Genomic DNA, 24,267 nt, shown 5'->3' with positions numbered 1-24,267 from the left:
TGTTGTCATTCCCCCAAATCCTGAACGTGAAGCAGGGAATAACTATTTTTAAGGACTTTAGTATGTCCCGGCCTGGGACAGAACCCATTGCCTTCCTCACCTGGCCGAACGCTCAACATTAAAGCCGAAAGTGAGGTGTTGCCAAGCAAGGCGCTAGGGAAAAAAAGGTAGTTAGAAGTAGCAAGAAAGATAAAGATCCCAAATATTGCAATGGGCAAAGCAGATTTATTATGGTCGCTTTTGTGTCCGCAAATAGAGGACACCAAAGCAAATCCCCAATTCTGCAGGGGGTTCCCCCATTAGTCGAGAGTGTTATGTACAATTAGCAAGTGATCATATTACACTGTGTGTGTACTTTTAACTTTGTACACCAGTGAATCGATGTGAAGCTAGTGTCTTCTCTACTATTTAAATTGTATACGTCAATATTGTGTCGAGAGAGCAGGTGTATTTATTGTAGTGAGAATATCATTGTGATGATGAGAAGTTACACAACTAAGTTAGAGACTGGAACTTAAATGTGAGTTTGAGATTCTCATAGAATTAAGAGATATGAGCTTAAGATGCGTATTTATGATATATAATCATGAGCTTATGATTCTCACATAGTTGAGTTGAGTTGATTTGTTGACCTTTCGAGTGATTTATTGGACGTTTGGTAAAAGCCGATGAAATTATGAGGAAGTGCGATAAATTATTGAGTTTGTATTAGATTTGTAATTCAGGTTATCTCTTAGCTCAGTTCTGTCAGTTAGCTTAGGTAGAACGCGAACTCAGATATTGCTGTACTTCCTTAACTTTATGTATTCAATCAATCACCGAGCTTGTATATGATCTGTAATTACAGTTATCTCTTAGCTTAGCATGCGTGTGTGTGTGTTAAGCACACACGTGCCTGACGTATCTAGGTATTAGACAAGATTCGACTATCCACTTACAGTGATGATACGTAACCACAGCCAGAGTTATGACAAACGGTTTTGATCACTTGACAATCACAGTTCGCCCTTATTTTTTTAAAATAAATTAATCAAGGAGTTTTACGCAACTGTTACTCTGTTTCCATAATTTGGATTTCCAACCTTTTGGTCTCTAGCATCACTGCCGAGTCCTAGAAGGACGGAACAGCTGTGTGATGCAGTGTTATTATATTTTTTTTACATACTGTATCTATTACCAAATTTTAAAGGTGCAAATTACATATGTGTTCGTGTAACGTTCATCTTCCAAGATAAAAAAAAAACAAAAACCTTCACTTATTTAAAAACAAATAGGGCTGTGCACGTAACCTTCACTTCCTTATCATCGGAAGGATGTTCCTCGGGACGTGACATTCGTCAGGGCATCTTCGCAGCGTCCTTCTAACAGAACGGCTTCTGGTTCTTTAGAGAGGGGTAGGAAGCAAAGTAGGTCCACTAACTTTCCCTTCTCTTCCTTACCATGACTACAGCTTCTGTAGGTTAGTGTAGATACGGAAACAAGCTGGTGTGTAAAACCTCTGTTTAGGAAGAATCTATAACGGAAGTTGAAAGTTTATTCACAGGCAATTGTGTTCGTATTCCGGTTTGGGATAAGGTATTCCACAATAAAACTTCCAAATAGTTTTATAAATAGCAGATGCAAGTCTATAAACATGCCATAAACATAAAAAGAAATACAATTGAAAAGTGATATCAGAAATATTTTTTTAGACCTAACCCAGTTGAAGAGGAGTCGTATGTGACGCCCAAGCTTCGCTTATATTGTGCGTTTCGTTTTGTCCATTTTAAGGTCCGTGTTCCGCAATTTATATTAACCATCGGACTTCTGTGTGTCTTGTAGTAGCATTTTGACTCTTTGTTATTGAGGTTTTATCAATGTTTCTCGGGTGGTAAGCTCTCAGTACATTACGCCTTCAGAGAATATTGGTATAATGTAGCATAAAAATGGAGAATGAGCACCTGCATGAAAAGTTCAAACACTGTTAAATGTGAGTCTATGCAAGTTCTACTTGAAATAGTATTGTGTTTTATAAACCCTTATAGTTCTGTACTATATTTAGTAACTGAGTAACGTTTAGCATCCTTGCAGCCTTTTTTTCGTATCAGCTGCCATTAAATTCACGGCATCTGTTTTAATAAATCATTGAAGTTATTTTCGTCAAGTCATCTGCAAAACATTGTTATTTAGGATCTGACGTGAATGCGGCAGACGGATCCGGTCGTTCGAAGCTTGTTTGCGCCCCATTTGTAACGACGAACTACTCCGCTACCGGGAGTCCAAATTATCACCGATTCTCAAACACTGCCGTCCCGAATAATTCACCAACACAGTAAGTTACATCAAAATATAGCATGAATGATGACCATGGGTAATGTAAAAATAACCTCACATACCGTTGGAGGATGGACGATTTTCCACTACAAATTCAAAGGATTAAAAGTATAACAGAAGGATTATGTTATTACAACTGTAACATAAGATCATACAAGAAGACAGACAGTTTCTTGCCTTTCTGTTGATAACATCTTCGGATCTATTATAAATTGCGGAATACGAGATTTAAAAGCAGGCATAACGAAACGCGCAATTACATCGTAGCCGGAGCGGTACACGACGCTGCGTTGGCGTACTATGTACTTTTATCGTGTCCACAGATTAGTTTCCAAAATGTGGCTCATGAAACGTTCATCATTTGCGTCATTCTGTTGTTCACCGTGTGGTATCTAACCCCCTCTCCCAATTTGCCCCTAGTCCACGTTGTAATACCTAACCCCCCTCCCGAACTTTCCCCTGGTCCGGGCGTCTGCGCACTCACTCCCCGTCGAATTGTACCCTTGTACATGCAATTGATCTTTTTGTAACCAGTTACTCGTGTAAATCTCGTGGTGTTGATGGCGTAAATGTTCTAGTGTGCTTAACTTCTTAAACTTCTCCTCCCCAAACCAGTCTCCCTCTCCCTGACCCCCTCGATCCCCTTCCACATCCTGCTGCTCCCCTACCCCGCCCCGCTCTTTTCCGACTTACGTATTTCCCTCACCCCGACTATTACCAGTCTCCTTCCCCAACTTGCCTCTCCCCCATCCAGCCCCCTCTCCCCTTCCTCCTAATCACACGCTCTCCTCCTGATTCCCCCTTTTTACTCCCTCCATGCTATTCCTGATCGTTTTGTGACCTTAGTTATAGGTTTGTGATAGGTACCTGTAACTTAGTCACACATGACCAGATGCATGCATACCTTTACGTCAGGGTTATAACCACGCGACCTTCGTTAATAAAAAGGCAAATGTTGTTTTGATATCAAGAGTATATAGGCAAATTACCCAACAATAATGTCTTTGTAATGAGTGGATAATTGGGTACGTAAAACAGGCCGTCACTCCGCCGATCTGAAAATACACAAAACCATCTGTTGTAGAGCTTTAACAATCAAAATAACACAAGGAAACTTTGTGTAATGGTAAAAGTCCGGGCTTCTCAAATCTCCGAAAATAAGGACGTTACTTGTAACTTGTGAATATACGATTTACAAGCTTGATGGGGTAAACATGTTTGAAACTCGGCTCAACACTCGTGCCAGACTCGAGGTCATTGAGTTAACGGTCTCTGAGATTGGCACGACTTGGGAACTGGCAGAGGGTTTCGGTATGGAGAAGGTCACTTTAGGTACATGGTGGTGAAAATATATCAAGATTTAATTTGGATTGACATCTTATCTAATGAGGCGCTTGTTTGATCTGCCAGTTTATCATAGGTACTCTCTTTGGTAGCCTGGCGTTGTAGATTTCGGACTCCAGAGCTCCAATAAATTTGATTCGTCCATCGTTATCTACAGATTGACTCGCTATGTTCGATTCGTTCGTGTATTGAGCTATACACATATAGCCCGTGTTCATTACATTTCCTATCTGTCCGACAATACAATAATTTCATTTACACCACCATGATACACCGGTAAATCAACAGAGTAGTATGGGTATGTCGGTCAATTTCAGATGAAAGCGCAAACTTTCCAGTTGGGATTTAAACGATAGAATTTTAATTCAGTTGTAGTCGTACGTAATAAGTTCGTAACACGCCGGTATGTTGTTTCCGCACAATGATGTTGATTGGGTCGGGTGCCATTACTATCGCCTGTTGTAAAGTAATTCGTGTCACTCTCTTCCTGGCAGTGTCGGTTTAGTGAACCGGTAACAAGACCATTCCTGGTCCAACAAATAGTATACCCCTTTACCTGTATAGTACATTAGGCTGTTAAATGTTTGGTGACAATTAATTCCATCAACATACACCTGTCAAACCATGACAAATACCCGAGGCGCCATTTCACGCCTTTGGTTTTCCTTACATTTACCAGTGACTAGATGGTTAATACCTTTACGACACTCAATGCTTTACACGTTATTTGTTATGTTTAGTTTGTGATAACTAGTTCAATCAAATGTTCCATACTGCGCCACGTTATTAGTCAGGCGCTCGGTACCCCGTGAGTTGGCGCTAGCGCAGAGCCCTTCCAGCACACCCCCGTGGAGCCCGGCCCACCATCGCACACACTTATGTAACGAATATATCTCATTCGGCGGTAACTAATTATACACGGTAGACTTTCCGCAGGTAACAAGCTCCCTCACAGCCGACGGGGAGATCTGATTTATTACCTGCCCTTGATAAGAGTAAGTAGTGTAACCTAGCGGGTCATGTGACACACCGTTGTACAAAAAATATGCCAGCTGTGATCAGTTGTATACAAGTGGAGCAGTCCGAGTGAGAGTAGATGTAGTGTGTTTATGTTACCATTGGACAACCATATCTGGTAGAGGACCCCGTACTTCAAGTAGTGTGAGTAAAAGTTTGTACACTCAGTGAATAAGTTGGGTTTACATGTCTTCATTCAGGAAAAAAAATAGTTTGATGAAGTTCAAATGGATGTTTCCGGTATAGCAGACGACAGCAAACTGTCGGATTTATCGCCGGACATGGACAACAACAACCTTAAAATGGGCTCACTTCAGGATGTGCAGCTCCTTTTAAGGACCAAGGATGAGCAAATTAAAGTTCTCCAACGGCAACTTGAACAAAAGGAGGAGAAAATATTACAACTTCGGAGTCAACTGGATAAATATCAATCGGTGTTACCAACAATTAAATCTACAGTGGGTCCACGGAAACAGAGAGCCCAGGGAATATCGGCCGAACCTTACTCCCTTAAAACAATACAGGACTTCGTAGGACAATCAGCAATCAAACACGCCAAGAGTAACAGGTAAGCGTATATTGATCTATCAGCCTCGGGGAGAGTATAGACAGGGACACAACATTTAGGTGTGGGAGAAAGGATAAACGCGACACGAGATGGGTTCACCTGGGTAGATGGTCAGCGCACAGGGGTACTGGTCAGCGTCTGTGGGTGGGAGGTGGTTCATGGGTCCGCTGACCATCTACAATTGATTTTTCCTGACCGATTTGTCCCAAATAGCGTGACTCGGTCAGTGTAATTTATAACCTTGTCATATTTTGATTGTATACCCTATATCGCTATCTGTAAAATCAATGATGAGGGTATCATTGCATGGTCAGTCCTGTCAACAGTGACCCCCAACTACATCCCGTCCCACTAAAGTAGAGAATTACAACAAAAGCTCGAAATTCCAGACCAATAATAAACCCACACATTATCTAAGGCGTCGGGACAACGACTGGCGCTCTGGCTATGTTGAATGTAAGTGTGTCACCATTATGCCTTAGGCTTGTTGTTGGGAAACTAAATACAGTATATTACACATATATTTAGTGATATGTGTTTGATGGTGGGCATAGTTTACGTTTTATGTAGGGATATTTTGATTTTAATTGTCACACGTTGACAGATGCGGGAGCACTTTATACACCTAACACAAGTAGGAGCAAGGGTGTTTACATGCTGTCGACACGAACACACATACATGTACGGTATATATAATACGCGTGTTATAAGGAACGAATGCACGCCGGAAGTATCACTCGCTGTTTATCCCATCACCCTTACCTAGCACCGGACTCTAGCCACTTCCGCGCGCAGTCTGTGTGTAGTTGAGTGTGATGGGAGTCGCACCGATTAATACAGCCTACCCTACATTTATTTGTTCAGTAACACTGTAATCACAAAGTAAATGGACACACCAAAAGGTGGTATTATGTTCTGTATCCATCACCACCCAAGGTCAGAGGAAGCAAAGGTCAAACCATTAAATTGGCGCGGTCAGTTTACGGAACTGTCCGCCAGAATGACACCCGTATACATACATGTACGAATCTTATATACAAACCACATACCCTCTATATCAGTCTCTTCCCTCAAGTGACCATCAATCTCCCTGGCTGGTAGCTCAGAAGTGATGGAACACTACTTTACATCAAGGTGCTACAAACAACATCTAATTCTGGCTACAAGTTCCGTTTTCTGAGTTCCGTAATTCCTTGCAATATATACAAATGTACTATGGTAATCACTCCCAGATACCTGGATGTATCTACCAGGACCGCCATAACCCGTCAAATCGTGCCCCGATTGTCGGCCGAGATAATTGTTAGTTTCTAGTATTATCGGAACAGGTCCTTCAGGCCCATTCTCAACACTCAATTTAGGGGTTGTTTTCTGAGTAAACAAATCGACGTGTATTTGGATACTCAAAGGCTGGTGCTACTGAAAGTATTGGGGTGTGCTCGGCGTTTGTGGCCAAGTATTTATACTGGGGCACTTGAGAGACAAACTCTCTTGACCTTGGAATGTTGGGATTGCAATGAATTGGAGGGGAGGGGTGTTACTTTGACTGAAAGTTTAATGAATCCTGTTGTAAAGTGTCTTATTACAATTTTTCTGTCCGCTCTTATCTCAGATTGAACATATCCATGTTTGTGAGCCGATAATTATGAGTGGACCCATTACCAGGATATCGTTTTATCGACATATTAAAAAGTGTAGAGCTGTGAGCAAACACAGGAATTAAGACTATCGGTATGACCCTAAGCTGGTTATCAGACCCTGTATACATGTAACGGTATGGAGTGTTGGTACCGATAACAACACAGCCCCTGCAGCGCAGACTATCGTCAGTGTGTCTTAGTAAAGCTTGGTTTGTCATTATTTTGATTAGATGGTTGAATAAACATTTCACAACAGTTTATTTAACACGAGGATTATTACATGTAAACACTGAAAAAATCTAACGTGTTCAAAATACTTCTGGGCACGTGCCTCTCCGTCCCCGTAACGCCTGACACTTGTGGCGATGTGGGTAATGCTTTGTTAGGTATAATGACACTCTGGTTCCTCTATACTTTGTGTGAAAAGGTCACTGTGTTATGGTGCTTGAAAACGCTACTCCATTCTGACATTCCTTCGTCCCCAGCTCGATACAGAAACGCGTACCAATGCTGTCCTAGATATCTGCCATGTTGGCGGGCCGACTGGCGAGGCCCTTTCAATCATCTGTACAACCATGTGTTTACTGATAAGTTTGTTTTTCTAGCACTTTCACATTTACCCTCAAAACTGTTAATCTTTCTTTTCTGTCTGGACAGTGTTGGTATGAAGTGCCAATTCATGTTACCTACAAGTTCGGGTTGTGTTTACGTCGTGTGGTCCTACATCATTCTATGTACATGTAATATGTACATGTAGTTTTAACGCGGAAATGCATTTCAATCGACATTATGAATTTATGAAACAATTAAAATCAATAGACAGGCTAATTCACTATCTTGAGGAGTGCCGTGTCTGCGATCACAGTACAATTCAGCTTAACAACATTCTTTGAAGTGCCTTTCGCACCTGTTCGTCACTCACTGATAAGGTATCGTGTTAGGGACATTGGTGGTTGTACTGTACGCCCCATGCACAGTGTCGCATTTACATGTAGTAATAATGTCAGACAAGACTACTTATACATACACGTGTTACTTGTAGATATAGGTCTTAGTTTTATATTTAGGTGTAATTTAATTAAAAACGTGTTTATATATATAGGTGTAACTTGTATAAAGGTGTAACTTGTATAAGGGTGTAACTTGTATATATATATATATATATATACGAGAGTCTGAAGAATCTCCTAGAAGAGATGAAAGTACTAAAGACTCTTTGTAGAGAATTTTTCTTGTTTTAATATTTCTTCGTCCGTAAGGATAACTTTTCTGATTTATAATATATATATATATATATATATAGGTGTAACTTATATAACGGTGTAAGTTGTATATATATATATAGGTGTCAGTGGTGTGTATATATATTTTGTGTTACTTTTATATATATAGGTGTTCCATATGTACCTATTTGTATAGGTGTAACTTGTATATATATACAGGTAACACCTATATGTATATACATGTGTATATGTGTGTGTAAAGGTATAACGGTTATTTACACCTTCCAAAGTTTGAATACATCACAGAAGACATTATTACAAGATAACCCGATCTGTATTACTGGTATTTACTTGTGGGGCGGGGATTCTCTCCCGATATTTACACTGACAGGAGAGTTCACTGGTACGTTCTGTGGGATGTTGACCTCGGGATGGAATTACTGCGCATGTCGTCGCCACAATGTCCTAAATTACCCCTCTCATTGTTCTGTCACTATAAAGTTGGAGAAGCAGCTTACGAGAGAACAATTACGTAAACTGATGTGAGTGTCAAAATAGTACCAAAGTTCAGCGATTACGTGTTATTCAGTTTCGGTTTACATCCGAAAGTATGTAGCCAAGTTGTGTTATATTTATTGTGTAGCCTCCCCTTGCAGACGACACCATTGTCTGATAGACGAAAACATGCAAACTATGGTCAAGGGTACCAGCAAGTTAAACTATGTTATTACCAATGCCACCATTGTAAAATATTTGTTTAAGAAAAAAATCTCAAAAATCAAATGTTGCCATGCATTTGACAGAATTGTAGTTGTTCGAAATTTGAATGTTTGAATATAGGAATAAAAAAAAACCCGAATAATTTTACAGCAGTCGAATATATGACCATAGACTTGATTAACCATTTCTTAAAAGAGAATATACCTTGCGTGACTTTTATGAAAAATTATGAAGATGAAATTAACAAAATATTGTCAACAACAGTGTTCTGAGTGCAAAAAATCAGCGGGGCTAGACCGGGATTCGAACCCTGTTTAACTTCAAATTATTATACTATCGCCCTAACCCATTAGGATACCTGGTCAACGAAAGTGCCCTGACCCAACAGTGCTACAGATATATCCAAACAGTGCTACAGTATATCCAAACAGTGCTACAGATATATCCAAACAGTGCTACAGTATATCCAAACAGGAGTTAATGGGATCCTTCTGTGTATTGAGGGGAAAACAAAGCGTTGTGGGGCAAGGATAATTATAGTCAACGTCTGTGATATGTATCTCACCGTTTATACAAACTGAGGTGTATAATGAATATATTACAAATATCTGCCTTGTCTTAAAAGTGTGTAAGATTCCAGTAGCCCACGGTCTATCAGTCTGATCAAATAAGGTGGTAACTTGAAGATCACTGGGGGCTCTAATGAAGTCACAGGTTTATTAAACGACCTATATATCGGCCTATTTATACATGGGATTTTACGTGTGTTTTAAATTCATGTAAGATATGAAACAAGTTTTAGAACGTTTCATTGAAGCCAGCCTCTGAACATTTGGATATCTAATACCTCATGCTATCTAATGACATGATATGTAATATAAAAGTTAAGGACCTTTGGGTCGGTTAAATACGTTTGACCTCGACAAAGTCCATAATTGATATTCATAGAGAAGACTTTGTTGGAAGCAGTACTGCTTTTTTATCAAACGACCAATTATTTTCTTCAGTTTCATACGGATATCGTTTCGTATAGAGAACATTTATTTCGTAAAAACGACGGAACTACAATACGTAGTAGGTTTTCATCACAATGCTACAGTACGACCTACATCGCCCTCGGGATTTTATGCACGATCAGTCACCTTTTCATAATTAAAAACGAGATATTTCAATATGTACATTTTTTATCCAAAAGCTGCATTAATGTCATCATTATGTTATTGTGATAATGCATATTTAGGTAAGAAAACTAACGTATGGGCATACTGGGCTGGCCTAGACATAGTAGAACCGTTGTTTTCCTTAGCACGGTCGAGTTGGTAACTGATGAAGTTATGTCGGGACGTGTAACTCCCGGTGTTTTTCGTTGTAACACTGCCTCCCTGTCACCGACCCAGCATCGCCACCACCTCCGTCTCACAGTCATCAATTCACGACTGACATTTCACATTGACTTTAAATGAGGAATGGGCACACTTTTCACACCAGAGACGCATTTCAAACCAAACATGGTGTAAGGTACGCAGAAAAGGACAACCGAGAAAAACTGCCCGCTCTGACCAGCCCGTCACGAGACTCGGTGCAATGCCATTTAACAAAGTTCATCAGGGAACACATTTGTGACAATGAGAAACTAACACGATGTAAATTAATCTAAACCACCAGCTATAATTAATGACGATATCATGGAAATGTACACTGACTCCATAACATTTAAGTTTACCTTGGGTCTCGCTGAAATATAAGGCATTTGAGAATAGCTTTTTATTATAGACCATACCACAAATACAGCAAGTATGTTTGGATCTACTCCAATTTGAGGGAATACTTTAACACATTTTAGCGATCTTTATATAGGTACCTCCTATTATTAATTATAGAACATCCGTGGTTGACAACTGAGATTGTCCAGGTCGCCTCATACATTACGTTCGACTCGAAACCTGACGAAACACGACGGCCCGCGTAGTGTGTATTATTCACAACAATAGAACCATTCTATACGCATTGAAAACAATAGTGTTACAATGATCCACAATACCAGAATTCTCAAAGTCAACCTGTCTTTGCCCGGGGGTACGAATCAAGGTCAATCAACGTGTATCCTTAGTATACATGTGTTGTAAAGCCTAATCTCAAGGTCAGTTATACGAGTGTCAGTCTACAGTATGTCCTAAACTTGTCACCATTCTGGCCATGCTGTCCAAGTACATTACATCGGTGACTTTTACGCCGTATATATAGCCCCGTGTGACTTCGAGAGTAACCGGCGGTTATATGACCCATTGACCTCAAATTGTCTTATTGTCATCCAAACACGATGATTCCAACCCAATCACCGCCTATCGTAAGTGGCAGGGAGTGACAAGAAGAAGCACCCTCCATCACCGTTATCATGGTGTCCACAGCGGGGCGCTATCAATCGTCGTCAGTATAGATAACTGGAGCTATAAGCGTTGTCAGAGAGATTCACAGTACAGGATGGGTGAGATTATGGAGGTACAGTTTTTTGAGTTGCGGTCTTGGATGAGACCGGAAGTGTACGGAATAGACAAACCCTTTCATATCCGGCACCTCGATGTTAGACATATTCTGATAATGTTAAATAAGACCTATATAGGTTTTGTTTGTTTGTTTGTTTGTTTTTTAATTTAGAATCCGGTTGAATTATAGATATTTCGTGAAGTTGTTCTTGAGAAAGACGCATTTTCCAGCCTTTTAGATACAACCATGTTGATATAAAACAAACGGCACTAATCGTCTGTAAGCGAAAATGTGGCGTCAAATTTTGTCGTTTGATGATCCTCTGTACTAAGTTTTTGTAGCTGTGCGATGTCTGTGGTTACAAAGTCGCTCTATTATGTCAGAATGATGAGTATTGTTTTCAGATTCCATAAATATACAGCCTTTTTTATTTTGTCGCACATGGCTGCGCACAAACATGTGAACACTTAGTTGTCTACACCCTTGAACACAACAGCGGATATGAAAACAATGAAAGAATACCTTTATTGACTTGTAATGCACCGAGTGTGTTAATCTTATAAAAAAAACCATTTACCTGAAAACCTATATATAGCCAACGGAAGTCAGTATTTGGTACATGCATAACAAATGAGTTTGAAGACGGTCTGTCGAAATTCGGATGTTGCGACGGCATTGTGAAATTTTGTTGTGTTTAATTTTGGTTCATCCCCTCCAAACACAAAATACACACAAAAAATATAATACGGCACATTACTTGTAGATATAATGTTTAGCTTGAAAAGAAACACATGGTCCGTTTGTTTACGATCACATGTTTCGGTATGGTGTAAATGTCCAGCTGTTGTAGTTTGGTGGCGTAGTTCACACGGGACGACATATTTACACACATTTTGACAATGGTAAATGGATATTATCTTCTGAGGCTCTTTCTGGTGGAGCGTGAAATTTACGTGAGAGGTGACGTTGATCGAGTCAAATCAGTCCTCTCTCTCTCCCATCACAACCTCGTTATCCGAGGCCATGAGGTCAGTCCGGCTTTGATGTAACAGCGCTGTAGGTACTTGGGGACAGAGGGAGGGACAGTGGGAGGGACGAAGGAGGAGATCATGGGGCTTGATTACAGTATATTGCTGCTGTAAAGGTTTAGATGGGCATTCCGGTCAGCAAATAATCGATTGCATTAAATATCGATTACCCGAAAGTATCCGTTTTTTTTACATAGCAGGTCATTACTGCACTACTTCCGGTACAAATAAAACTGCCATCGTTCAAAACAGGTCTTTTTATGGTATTAAAAACATCGCCGACGGGTCACCAGGAGACAACCTTTGGTACAACTATATCATCATCACTACTTCACTACTTCCGGTACAACTTACATTGCCACCATTTAGTTTGGATTACTTCCGTTACTGCTAACATCGTCACGACCTATCTGAATTGCTTTCAAAACCAAGAGAAACATCCAAAGTCAGCCAACCTATGCTCTGTAAACCTAACAACTACTCACACATTGTTTCACGCTTGGCCAAAAAAACCGGGTACCTTTTGTGTTTGTTGGTGTAAATCTCGACTAAACTGTTTCAACCTTGGCTGAACCTGTAGCTGTACTCGTATCCCTATCAACTACTCAATGATATTTTGTCCAGTAAGCTCAGTAAAAAGATCGAAATACATTTTTATTGGAAAATGGCCATTATTCATGCGTTAATTAATCTTAAACACCGATATGTTTATGTTTTTATTACATCAACAGATGTCGCTTGGAGTCATGCGGGCAAAAGCGGCACAATTAAATATCGATTATGGATTGTTTTGCTGCAAATTTAGGGTCACACATACCTACCTGCTCACTCAGTTGCAGACGTTTGAGAAAGCTAGGTAAAACTCTGTCCAATCTGCATATGCATATAAAAAAACGTAATAGTTACTACGATACATTGACATTTGTCCTAATACAATGTACATATCTCACGCAAGCATTCCACAAATGTAGTACAGGTAAAGATTCCCACACCGCGGTTATATTGCGATCTCCGGGAATTCCACGTGAAGCCGGCCTGAACAGTATCCATTGTCGTCTATCGGAACAGGACGTGTACGTATGTAGACAACCCTTCGGGGCCTTCTACGGTACTTGTCCAATTTCCTTTGAAATTCATATCATTTAAAAGTGTAGCACTCTTTAATGAGTTTTGTTGGTAGAATGTTCAGACGTTTTTTTTTATCTAAATCCAAGATAAACTTATCCAAATACTGATTACATTATACAAGTGGTCCAATTTGTGTCTCCTGACTCGTTAATCGATAACCCTTAGGTCCTAGGCATGCTGGGTTGTCTGCCCCTTGGTTTACGGGGTCAGTTTCTACATGATGCTGATGTAAGGCTGTACGTATTTGATATGGACTGTTAGTCAGCCCGTAATCAGCCAAGGTGTTGAAAGCAATCAGGGGCTGTATCAAAGTTAGCCTCATCAGTCTTGCTTTGGTATAAAAGTTATAGGTGTAAGGGCTGTCAGTCATGACCAGTCCCTAATAAGCCCAGTATATAGGTTGTAGAGGAATACCTTATCAGTCTTGCCATTTAAGTTATAGGCACCGAGGCGGACTGACAGCCCCTTATATATATAATAATTATCAGCCCATGTATTTTGGTAATATGCATATAGGGACTGTCAGTGTGTCGATCAGACCCCTTAAAAAGGCCTATTATTAAGACTATGTATATAGACTACGTATGTTTATACATGTAGATGGACTGTCAGACAGTCGATTGAACCCCTGATGTGTTGTTGGAGATAGCGATGATGAATTTGGTGTTTTTTGCAAATATAAATCCAAAATGTTGTATAACTTACGGATTAAAATAATTGAATCAGTCCTGCGGTATTTCGGCAATGTACTCTGCTAATCAATCATACGGCTAGGTATAATATATACTGAAGTGGTAGGTATTTAGGGGTGTCAGTCTATCGGCCAAACGCCGAATCTAGACCTTTTACATGTATATGTAGGCATAAAAGCTATCGAGTGTACCCTTTAATCAGTTAGAGAGGTACATACTACTATGGTTTAATACATCTCGGTAACAGTTTTTAGGCTTGGTATAAAGGGGCTGTCAGTCTGTCGATCAGACCCCTGGTAGATAGGTCCGATATCTAGGCTAGATGTTTAGGGTCAGCCACTCAATCCAGCCCCTAATCAGACCCGCCGGTATATAATTATGTAGGTTAGGTATGTACGATATGTGCAGAGGGAACTGTCTGGTGTACATGGCCCAGTTATCCCCGCGCTGTGTTACTTGTCCCGTATATACAAGACAGGTGCCCGTTATGATAAAATTGAATAAAGTCATGTTTACCCAGTTACCTCCCATTTATATAAACAGAGCGTGGGAAATGTGACTAAGTGCCTAATGATAACTGAAGGCTTTCATTGAACATTGTAAGACCATAGTTATTAGTGTATCTACATGGGGTGCAACTGTAGAGGAATGTTTTTGGATTAAAATGGCATCCTAACATTTTCTTTTTATTTAACATTCCATTCATTACCATATACGAATGAAAATCCAACACAAGCTGGATGTTTAAAGTGACGCAACAGTGTATGTGGACTATATTGGTATTGATAATGAACAGATACCAAATATACTGACTATTTGCCAGCATCAAAGACATTCTGTAAAAACATAATTTTTCAATGCCACAAATCTGGCGTGAGATTGATGGAGGGCCAAGCACGTGTACTTAGGTGCTTCCCCACACATCACGAATGTACGTCACGAAATGGGGAGGGGAACAACATACCAACACACACATTTCGCACTACTGATAATACGTGTCTGTCAGTGACCTTGGCCTTCAATATATCGCCATTGTCCCGGAAGCGTTAGGTGGCGCACGATACCAGCCCGAACACCTGTGCCTCAATGTTAGCGAATTTCTACAGATTGCCCTCACACACACGTTGACAGAACATGTGGCCGTGTGCAACATTTTGTGCATGTCGTACGTCAACTTCGCTAATTGGAAGGCGGGTGGTCAAAATAACTTCTAATAACAAATAGGCCAGATATATTTATTCTGACTATCTGTTTCTGTTCTCATAATTTTACAGGACATGATGTATAGAGTTACTGTCTTAAACCAGGTGGTAATGAGTCACTGGGGATAAGATGGTGCGCGTGACTACTTGTTACTCGCTTCCAAGATCGTGCAATACACGAATGGCGAGTTTTATTACATGTGAATAATCAGGGTTGACAGGCATTTTTGAGACACGCAATAACTGAAACTGCACGAAAGGTATAACATATACGTTTTGTAGAGAGTGCTTTGGGGGTCGGTATCGGGTATTGAAAACCACACAGGAAATGGGTGACTGCGCGTGTCAACATCGTGAGGATGTGGGTATCTATCACCAATTAATATATACACTTAAACGTTATAAGCTATAGCTTACACATGTAGAACTGAGTATGTGGGACGCGTCTCGCATGACTTTGTCCAAATGAGTCTGATTTTTTCCCTTCCTAATCTTGATAATATACTTACATGCTTGTTATCTTTATTTAAAATACGATGTTTTAACTGATAAAACAGGTTGGGTAATTTCAGTTAAATGTGTTAATATAATAGCAAAATACGTGTGTTGTGGGGTGGGATGGGGTTACGGGGTTGGGTGTGGGTGGTGGGTTTAATGAAGTAGCATTGAAGTTGAATCCAAAAATGTAATCATATGCTTATACATCTTTTAGTGGTTACAATGTATATGTGTGGTTAAAATGTACGGCAAAAAATATATCAAAAAGGTCGTATTCTTCTGATTTAATAAGAAAGGATGAGTTTCACTTGCGATAAATATTTTTATATTTATATTAATTTCGTATATATACATGCATGTACAGTTGTGTGACCGCACAACGCACCAAAAAGACCGTTCGCACACCGTGCATACATCGTTTACACACCGTCCGCACATCGTCCATTAACATCGTTCGCCCCGTTGTGCGCTAATGTACAATTTGTTGATCAATATTACGGAATGAAAAAAATACGGAAGGCTCGTATGCAATAATGTACACTGTATTTATTATTGTAATTTCTAATGACAATAATTAAAATTATGTACAATTTTACAATGCATGTAACACAGTATTACTGTGACCGTTAGACTGTCCAGAATGGATTTCTAGCCATGTAACAGAACAGTTAAATAACAAATTGATGAGTGACCGGAGTTTTACTTGGCCTGTGCCTGACGGGTAGAGCTGATATGTGATACCGTTTACCGTTATGAAAACACAACTGGACGTTTAGTATTTGTTATTTGCATTCGTTTTAATCCATTAAAGCTCCCCCTTCATCTGTTTTTCACACCTTGACGCGTTACGTAAGTGCCCCGGGCGGAGGAAAACTACGGTCCAGGTACAAAGTGGCTATGTTTACCTGTGTTGCCGAGACTGTGTTGTAATGTTACATGTGTCGATTAAGGTCGTTTAAAAAACACCATTTCTAAATTTAAGAAAGTTCAGACAGAAAGATAAGCTTGTAGATGAAGCTAGAATAGGGAAACATACTAAACAATCACGTTTATATGTTTAAATACCAAACCGTATATATTGTTAAGCCATTCCTCAATTTACACCAACCACGATTGTTATCGCACACGTTCGTCGATCGTCCGCACAAATGTGCAAATGTTCACACACCGTGCACAAATCGTGCGCACACCGTTCACACATCGTGTACACATCGTTCACACACCGTTCACACATCGTGTAACGTTGTGCGATCCCACAACTGTAACTTGATAAATTTCTTTATATAGAACAATGTGTCGGCAAGTATGTCCCGGTTTCCAAATCACACCAAGGTTTTAAGTATATAAAAGGAGTTGCCGAGGATAGCATGAACACAGTCGAAACAGCCTTTTCCCGGTTTTCGGAGAAAACACTTACAAATCCTTCAATTTGTAACTGGGTCCGGTCCGTAGAGATCAGCATTCGAAGTTCCAATGGCCACAATGCTTAATAGTCCCGAGTGTTTGTAACTAGACGGCTCAATTGTCCGGGTTTACGTTGGTCCGAAAACCAAATTGTCTGAAATCTCGATAATGCAAATTGAGATCCAGTTGTCCGAAATATACCTTTGTGATTATTTTTAGTCAGACTGTTTTAAACACATGTTATTCTTTGTTACAACAAAAACAGTAAAAGCCAGACGCAGGTATGGGGGTTACCGGTATTTATGTAAAGCATGACGAGATTGCCTGCCCCCGAACATTTTCGTATTAGTACTTTTTGTCGCTCCACAAACACGCTCTCAATTAATATTGGAATTATATCGGCTAATTTTACGATAGGATATTTTCGCACTAAAGAAATTTGACAAGACACAGAAGACATCTCACAATTATGTAAAATAATGAACTCGTATCCCAACCTTGGACAGCCTGGCAGTGTTGTTCTGGGTGATTTACAGATTAATCTCCGCAGTTACCAAATAGTGTCTTATCAGTTACCCATATCATATAAAAAGGAACTACGTTGCTCAGTACCAACCTGTAGAACAAAATGACACCAGTATCACACAACATTAGATATTGACATTCTAGTACCAACCTACAGTATTTGTAGAATGACGCTGCAGTACAAAGTTACACTACAAACCGACGCTGTGCGATAACTTGACTGATGACACAACAGACTCCCGTGCACTTGAGACGAGATCTGCTGTAGGAGGGTTCACGTTAGAGCTCACATAAAAGTCATTTACCGACCGAATGTAAAGTGTGTATGCACTTCTGCTTGTCTAACGGCAGAACTCCATTACGTGGTGCGTGTACTTATAAATAAACCTATGACGTTTATGTTTTATTAAACAATATATAAATCTAAAACAGTTTTCTCCTAACAGCTATTTGAAGTAGAGTTATCTCCCTTTGTACGTCACTTCAAATAAGCGTCCATATATCTAAAGGCACGCGTTCATTTCTGTTTAGAATGTGCATTAATTAAATTGAGTGACTCGGTGGTGTTACGTAATATAGAGTTGATTTTGTTTTGATACAGACTTTATACCTGTAGGACCTTTTCAGAAAGGTGTTTTTTACGTACAACGTACATGTTGGCTGCCGTTCTGAGGTCGGTACAAACCACATAACCTTGTCAGTTTGACATACATCTTCTGAATGTCATCGAGCCCCGAATACAAATAACTCCGGAAACAAATGGACGGTGTCTATCAAACGGAAGGCGTTTAGCATCAAAATGTTTTTAATTTTACTTTTCGATTTTCGATGAATCAGTGCTGAACCGTGGCAAATTATTGAGTGTCGGTGTTAGGTCCTAGTGAATGTGCCTTCAATGGAACATGGACGATAGATGTACAATAATTGCTTTCTTATCGCTGAGCAGTTATGGTTGACGTGGATTTTAATGTCATTTTATTGAACGCGTATAAATAAAACATCAATAGGAAACCACTATACAAACGACTTCTCTCTGTATTGTCGAGGACCGCTCCCCCTATAACTCAGTGTTGTATCATCACTGTGTACCGTAATATAACGTAACTGAGGAGGTCATCAACTGTCATCTACCACAACTCATACAGCACAACAAACAACATCTACCACAACAAACAACATATAACACAACAAACAACATATAACACAACAGGCAACATCTAACAACAACAAACAACATCTAACACAACAAACAACATCTAACAACCACAAACAACATCTAACACAACAAACAGCATCAACCACAACAAACAGCATCTGCAACAACAAACAGCATCTACAACAACAAACAACATCTAACAACAACAAACAACATCTAACACAACAAACAGCATCTAACACAACAAACAGCATCAACCACAACAAACAGCATCTACAACAACAAGCAGCATCTACAACAACAAACAGCATCTAACAACAACAAACAACATCTACAACAACAAACAGCATCTACAACAACAAACAGCATCTACAACAATAAACAGCATCTAACAACAACAAACAGCATCTAACAACAACAAACAGTATCTAACACAACAAACAGCATCTAACACAACAAACAGCATCTAACACAACAAACAGCATCTACCACAACAAACAGCATCTGCAACAACAAACAGAATCTACAACAACAAACAGCATCTACAACAATAAACAGCATCTAACAACAACAAACAGCATCTAACAACAACAAACAACATCTAACACAACAAACAGCATCTACCACAACAAACAGCATCTGCAACAACAAACAGCATCTACAACAACAAACAGCATCTACAACAACAAAAAGCATCTAAAACAACAAACAACATCTTCCACAACTCATACAGCACCACAAACAACATCTACCACAACAAATAGCATCTACCACAACAAACAGCATCTACAACAACAAACAACATCTACCACAACAAATAGCATCTACCACAACAAAAAACAACAAACAACAACAAACAACATCTAACACAACAAACAGCATCTACAACAACAACATCTACTACAACAAACAACATCTACCACAACAAACAACATCTACCACAACAAACAACATCTACCATAATAAACAACATCAAACAACAAACCTCTTATACAACAAACACCATATGTAACAACAAATAACACCGTATACAACACACATCGAAAACAACATTTAAACAACAGATATCTAAAACAACAAACAACATCTTGTTCAATAAACAACATCTAAAACAACATGTTTTACACAACAAACACCATTTTATACAATAAAGATAATTTAAAACAACAAACATCTGAAACAACGAACATCATCTTACATGTAAATTACAATATCTAACATAACAAAAAAAATATCAAAACAACAAACATCTGAGCAACCGGCAACATGTTAAACATGTATACAAAAGTGAATCAATATATACATTTATCAATGATAAAGTTGCGGAGAAATCTTTAATCACAGTTGTGTTATCTACGATGGAAGCGGTGTCACTTTCGTACATCATCTTAAAGGATGGTTTCTATCGTTATAAATAGCATTCGGCTGCCAACCAGCTGAAGGGGTATACTTTTATATCGGCATCATTCAGTAGGATATGTTTTCTCTGTCTCATTGCTAGAGGGGTGGATTGTCCCCAAAAGTCTGTGTGCGCTCTGTCGTTATACATGTTTGGGTACTATTGTAGCGGTTTTGGCAGGGTAGGATTTTAGCTTCATTTTAGGCAAACTGTTTTAAAATATGTTTGAGTTAAGGTGATAGTTTTACAGATAAATTGATGACGACGTTTTCATCTTTTCATCTTAAACGTTAAAGATAGGTTTTCACTGATTTTCGGTCATTTCCGCTGCTATTCGGTTTTAGAAGTCATTATCGACATTAATTTCTTGTTTGTAACGCATTAAAGACGGATATTTATTACATACTTACTAATAAATACGGTTTTTTTGTATATGCGATACGACACAATTGCTCTAACCTATATCAGCCCTCGCCGTATCACACCCCAAAATCCGTATCAGCCCCCGCCGTATCACACCCCAAAACCCATATCAGCCCGCAAAACCCATATCACACCCCTTTTGGAAAAAAAATCGTTTTTCAATATTTCAAAAATAAAAATAAATCATAAGACAGTAGTTTTTTTTAGTAAGTATGTAATAAACAGAATAAAACACGCCTTTTTCCATATCACACATAGTATCAACCCTCGACCAATATCAGCCCTCGGGCCATCGGCCCTTGGGCTGATATTGCAATCTCGGGGTGATACTGGGTGTGATATGGAAAAAGGCATGTATTATTCTCTATATAACATATAGTATCTCTGTGATATCATGAAGCAATCTCATTGCGCTTCCAATCCCGATACATTTGGTGTGTAGTGGTTGGACTTGGGCAGGTTACGTCTCATATTTTGAAATTATATATCCCGTTCGCACAGGGGCCTGATAACTTATTACACGTTTTAGGGGTTTAGAACAACTTGGGGTCATAATTGTTAATTGTTGACGTAAATACCGAATGGTTTCCCATTGATCCTATTCGCCTGCCAGAAATTGTAACAATACATATTACGGCGTTGTTCCCGCAAGTAGCTGCCAATCATTCCAAAGAAATATTTATAGTGGAGAAAAAAATGGCTACCATTACCGCCTGAGCGAATACTTGTCAAAAGTTGCATACGTTTGGTTGGCAATCATTCTAAAGCAAAATATTTATAGTTCTGGTTACAAACAACTGGTTATTTAACACTCGAAAGAGAAAACAAGGAGCTTAGTTTAACTGCGAAAAAAATGTCACTTAAACAAAAGATCAAAGGATCCCAGATTTTTTTTATATTCAATTTATTACCAAATGCACATTGCATATAGGCGTACAGAAATATACATATAGATAAATACTTTACAAATATCTTGTACAATGGCGGAGAACATTTGCAATAGATTTAATTCCATACATAATATTTACAAATTATGAAATTGTCATAAGTTTGGTAAAGTTTTCCTAAGTAACTTAGCGGGCTCTAATGAAGCATAATTTAGTTGCATAATTTAGTTGTTTATGAAATAATACAAATAAAGCCTTAATCTAACCAAATTTCTAGGAAATAACAAAACTTCAAAGTCAATCATACAACCTCAACATGAAGGCAAAACGAGTACTATATATTATATAATGAAATGAGATTATAACTCATTGTGAAGTAAAAGACATAGATCTCAATCGCATTATACAGTAACTAAACGTTTAAAGCAAGACTTTGATACAGCTTATATTTCATAATATACGACTTCTCTTAATAGTTGCCTGAATCAAGTACTTACTTAAATTTCTAATAAGTTTTTTTTTTTTGCTAGACAGCAGCTTTATTAATTTAAACATAGAAGGACGAATACGATAATATGGCTTGATATACGATACTCTTAATTCTAAAAACACAGGACACATAAGAATGAAATGAAACTCATCCTGACATCTCCAAGATCACATAAAGTTTCGAGGCACTGCATTATATCTACCTGTCTCTATATTAAGGTTATGTGCTTGCAATCTATATTTCGCAAGAATACATTTATTTTTTTCTAAATAGCGGTTTTGTAAAATAACATTGTAGATCAAAACGGTCAACAATGTGTTTATATATATACGGGAATCACAGGACCCCAGTAGATATATAGCGGGAATCACAGGATTCTGGGAGATATGTAAGGGGGATCACATAATCCTGGACGATATATACCGGGGATCCTGGGATATTGGGGGTTGTATATCGGGAATAACTGAATCCTGGGAAATATATACCAGGAATCCCAGGATTCTGGGAGATGTATACCGGGAATCGCAGGATTCTGGGAGATGTATACCGGGAATCCCAGGATTCTGGGAGATGTGTACCGGGAATCGCAGGATTCTGGGAGATATATACCGGGAATCCCAGGATTCTGGGAGATGTATACCGGGAGTCCCAGGATTCTGGGAAATATATACCAGGAATCCCAGGATTCTGGGAGATGTATACCGGGAATCCAAGGATTCTGGGAGATATATACAGGGAAACACAGGATCATGGGAGATATATACTGGGAATCACGGGATCCTGGGATATATAAATTAGGAATCACAGGATCCTGGGAGATATATACTGGGAATCACGGGATCCTGGGATATATATATTGGGAATCACAGGGCCCTGGGAGATATATACAGGGAAACACAGGATCATGGGAGATATATACTGGGAATCACAGGATCCTGGGATATATATATTGGGAATCACAGGGCCCTGGGAGATATATACAGGGAAACCCAGGATTCTTGGAGATATATACCGGGAATCACAGGATTCTTGGAGATATATACCGGGAATGCCAGGATTCTGGGAGATATATACCGGGAATCCGAGGATTCTGGGAGATGTATACCGGGAATCACAGAACCCTGGACGATCCATGGATATATATATATACCGCCCGGTGATCACAGGATCTTTGTGTTGTTTATACCGGGGATCCTGTGAGATATATACCGCCCGGTGATCACAAGATCTTTGGGTTGTTTATTCCGGGGATCCTGTGAGATATATAACGCCCGGTGATCACAGGATCTTTCGGTAGTTTATACCGGGGATCACGGGAGCTATATACTGGCCAGTGATCACCTGATCTTTGGGGTGTTTATACCGTGGATCATGGGAAATATATAACGCCCGGTGATCACAGGATCTTTGGGGCGTTTATACCGGGGATCACGGGAAATATATAACGCCCGGTGATCACAGGATCTTTCGGTAGTTTATACCGGGGATCACGGGAGCTATATACTGGCCAGTGATCACCTGATCTTTGGGGTGTTTATACCTTGGATCATGGGAAATATATAACGCCCGGTGATCACAGGATCTTTGGGGTGTTTATACCGGAGATCACTATACATCATTATATCTCCAGCACATGCACACGCAGGCATTCCCACATAGGGAGATATTAGCCAGGTGGCATAGTACTAGTAGTTAGAGCTCATGCAAATTCCTCAAAATTGTATTGATTTAGGCGATAGTACGTTGTTTTGAGTGGCTATACTGGCGATTAGAACATGAAGCTTGGGTTTGAACTCGAGACCGATAGGTCGAGAGTTTAAACCAAATTTCATGTTCTAATCGCCAGTCTAGACACGAAAAACAACGTACTATCCCCATTCTAACACACCTTAACAAATATACTACGCTAATATGTTTAGAAACATTGTATTTCCTTGTACAAAAGTACTTTGTGACCTGAACTGGCGACGTGTCATTCTGCAGCGGACTGACCAATCGGAAAGAAGCTTTCAAAAGTCGGTCATTTAGCCCCGCCCATACTGGCGAACGCTCGATCTGTATGTTGACGAGGCGGAATATTTGGATTGTTCGTGAACGTCCTGTTACCAAAGTTTATACGACACATT

At 39.4% G+C, this 24,267-nt stretch overlaps 1 protein-coding gene across 1 annotated transcript in view; it reads left to right on the top strand.

Annotated features, from left to right (window-relative positions):
- Nucleotides 1-4,571: 4,571 nt before the first annotated feature.
- Nucleotides 4,572-24,267, top strand: part of LOC110451175 (cGMP-dependent protein kinase 1-like) — a 109,073-nt gene continuing 89,377 nt past the window's right edge. The window contains exon 1 of the mRNA XM_021499044.1: nucleotides 4,572-5,242. Within this exon, the coding sequence (XP_021354719.1) occupies nucleotides 4,902-5,242 (341 nt within the window). The 5' untranslated portion in view covers nucleotides 4,572-4,901. The remainder of the gene's footprint in view (nucleotides 5,243-24,267) is intronic.

The sequence above is a fragment of the Mizuhopecten yessoensis genome, unplaced genomic scaffold (genome assembly GCF_002113885.1).
Source record: "Mizuhopecten yessoensis strain PY_sf001 unplaced genomic scaffold, ASM211388v2 scaffold5859, whole genome shotgun sequence".
Classification (NCBI taxonomy): Eukaryota; Metazoa; Mollusca; class Bivalvia; order Pectinida; family Pectinidae; genus Mizuhopecten; species Mizuhopecten yessoensis.
Note: the sequence above shows the minus strand (reverse complement) of the source record. Positions and strands in the feature narration are given on the sequence as shown.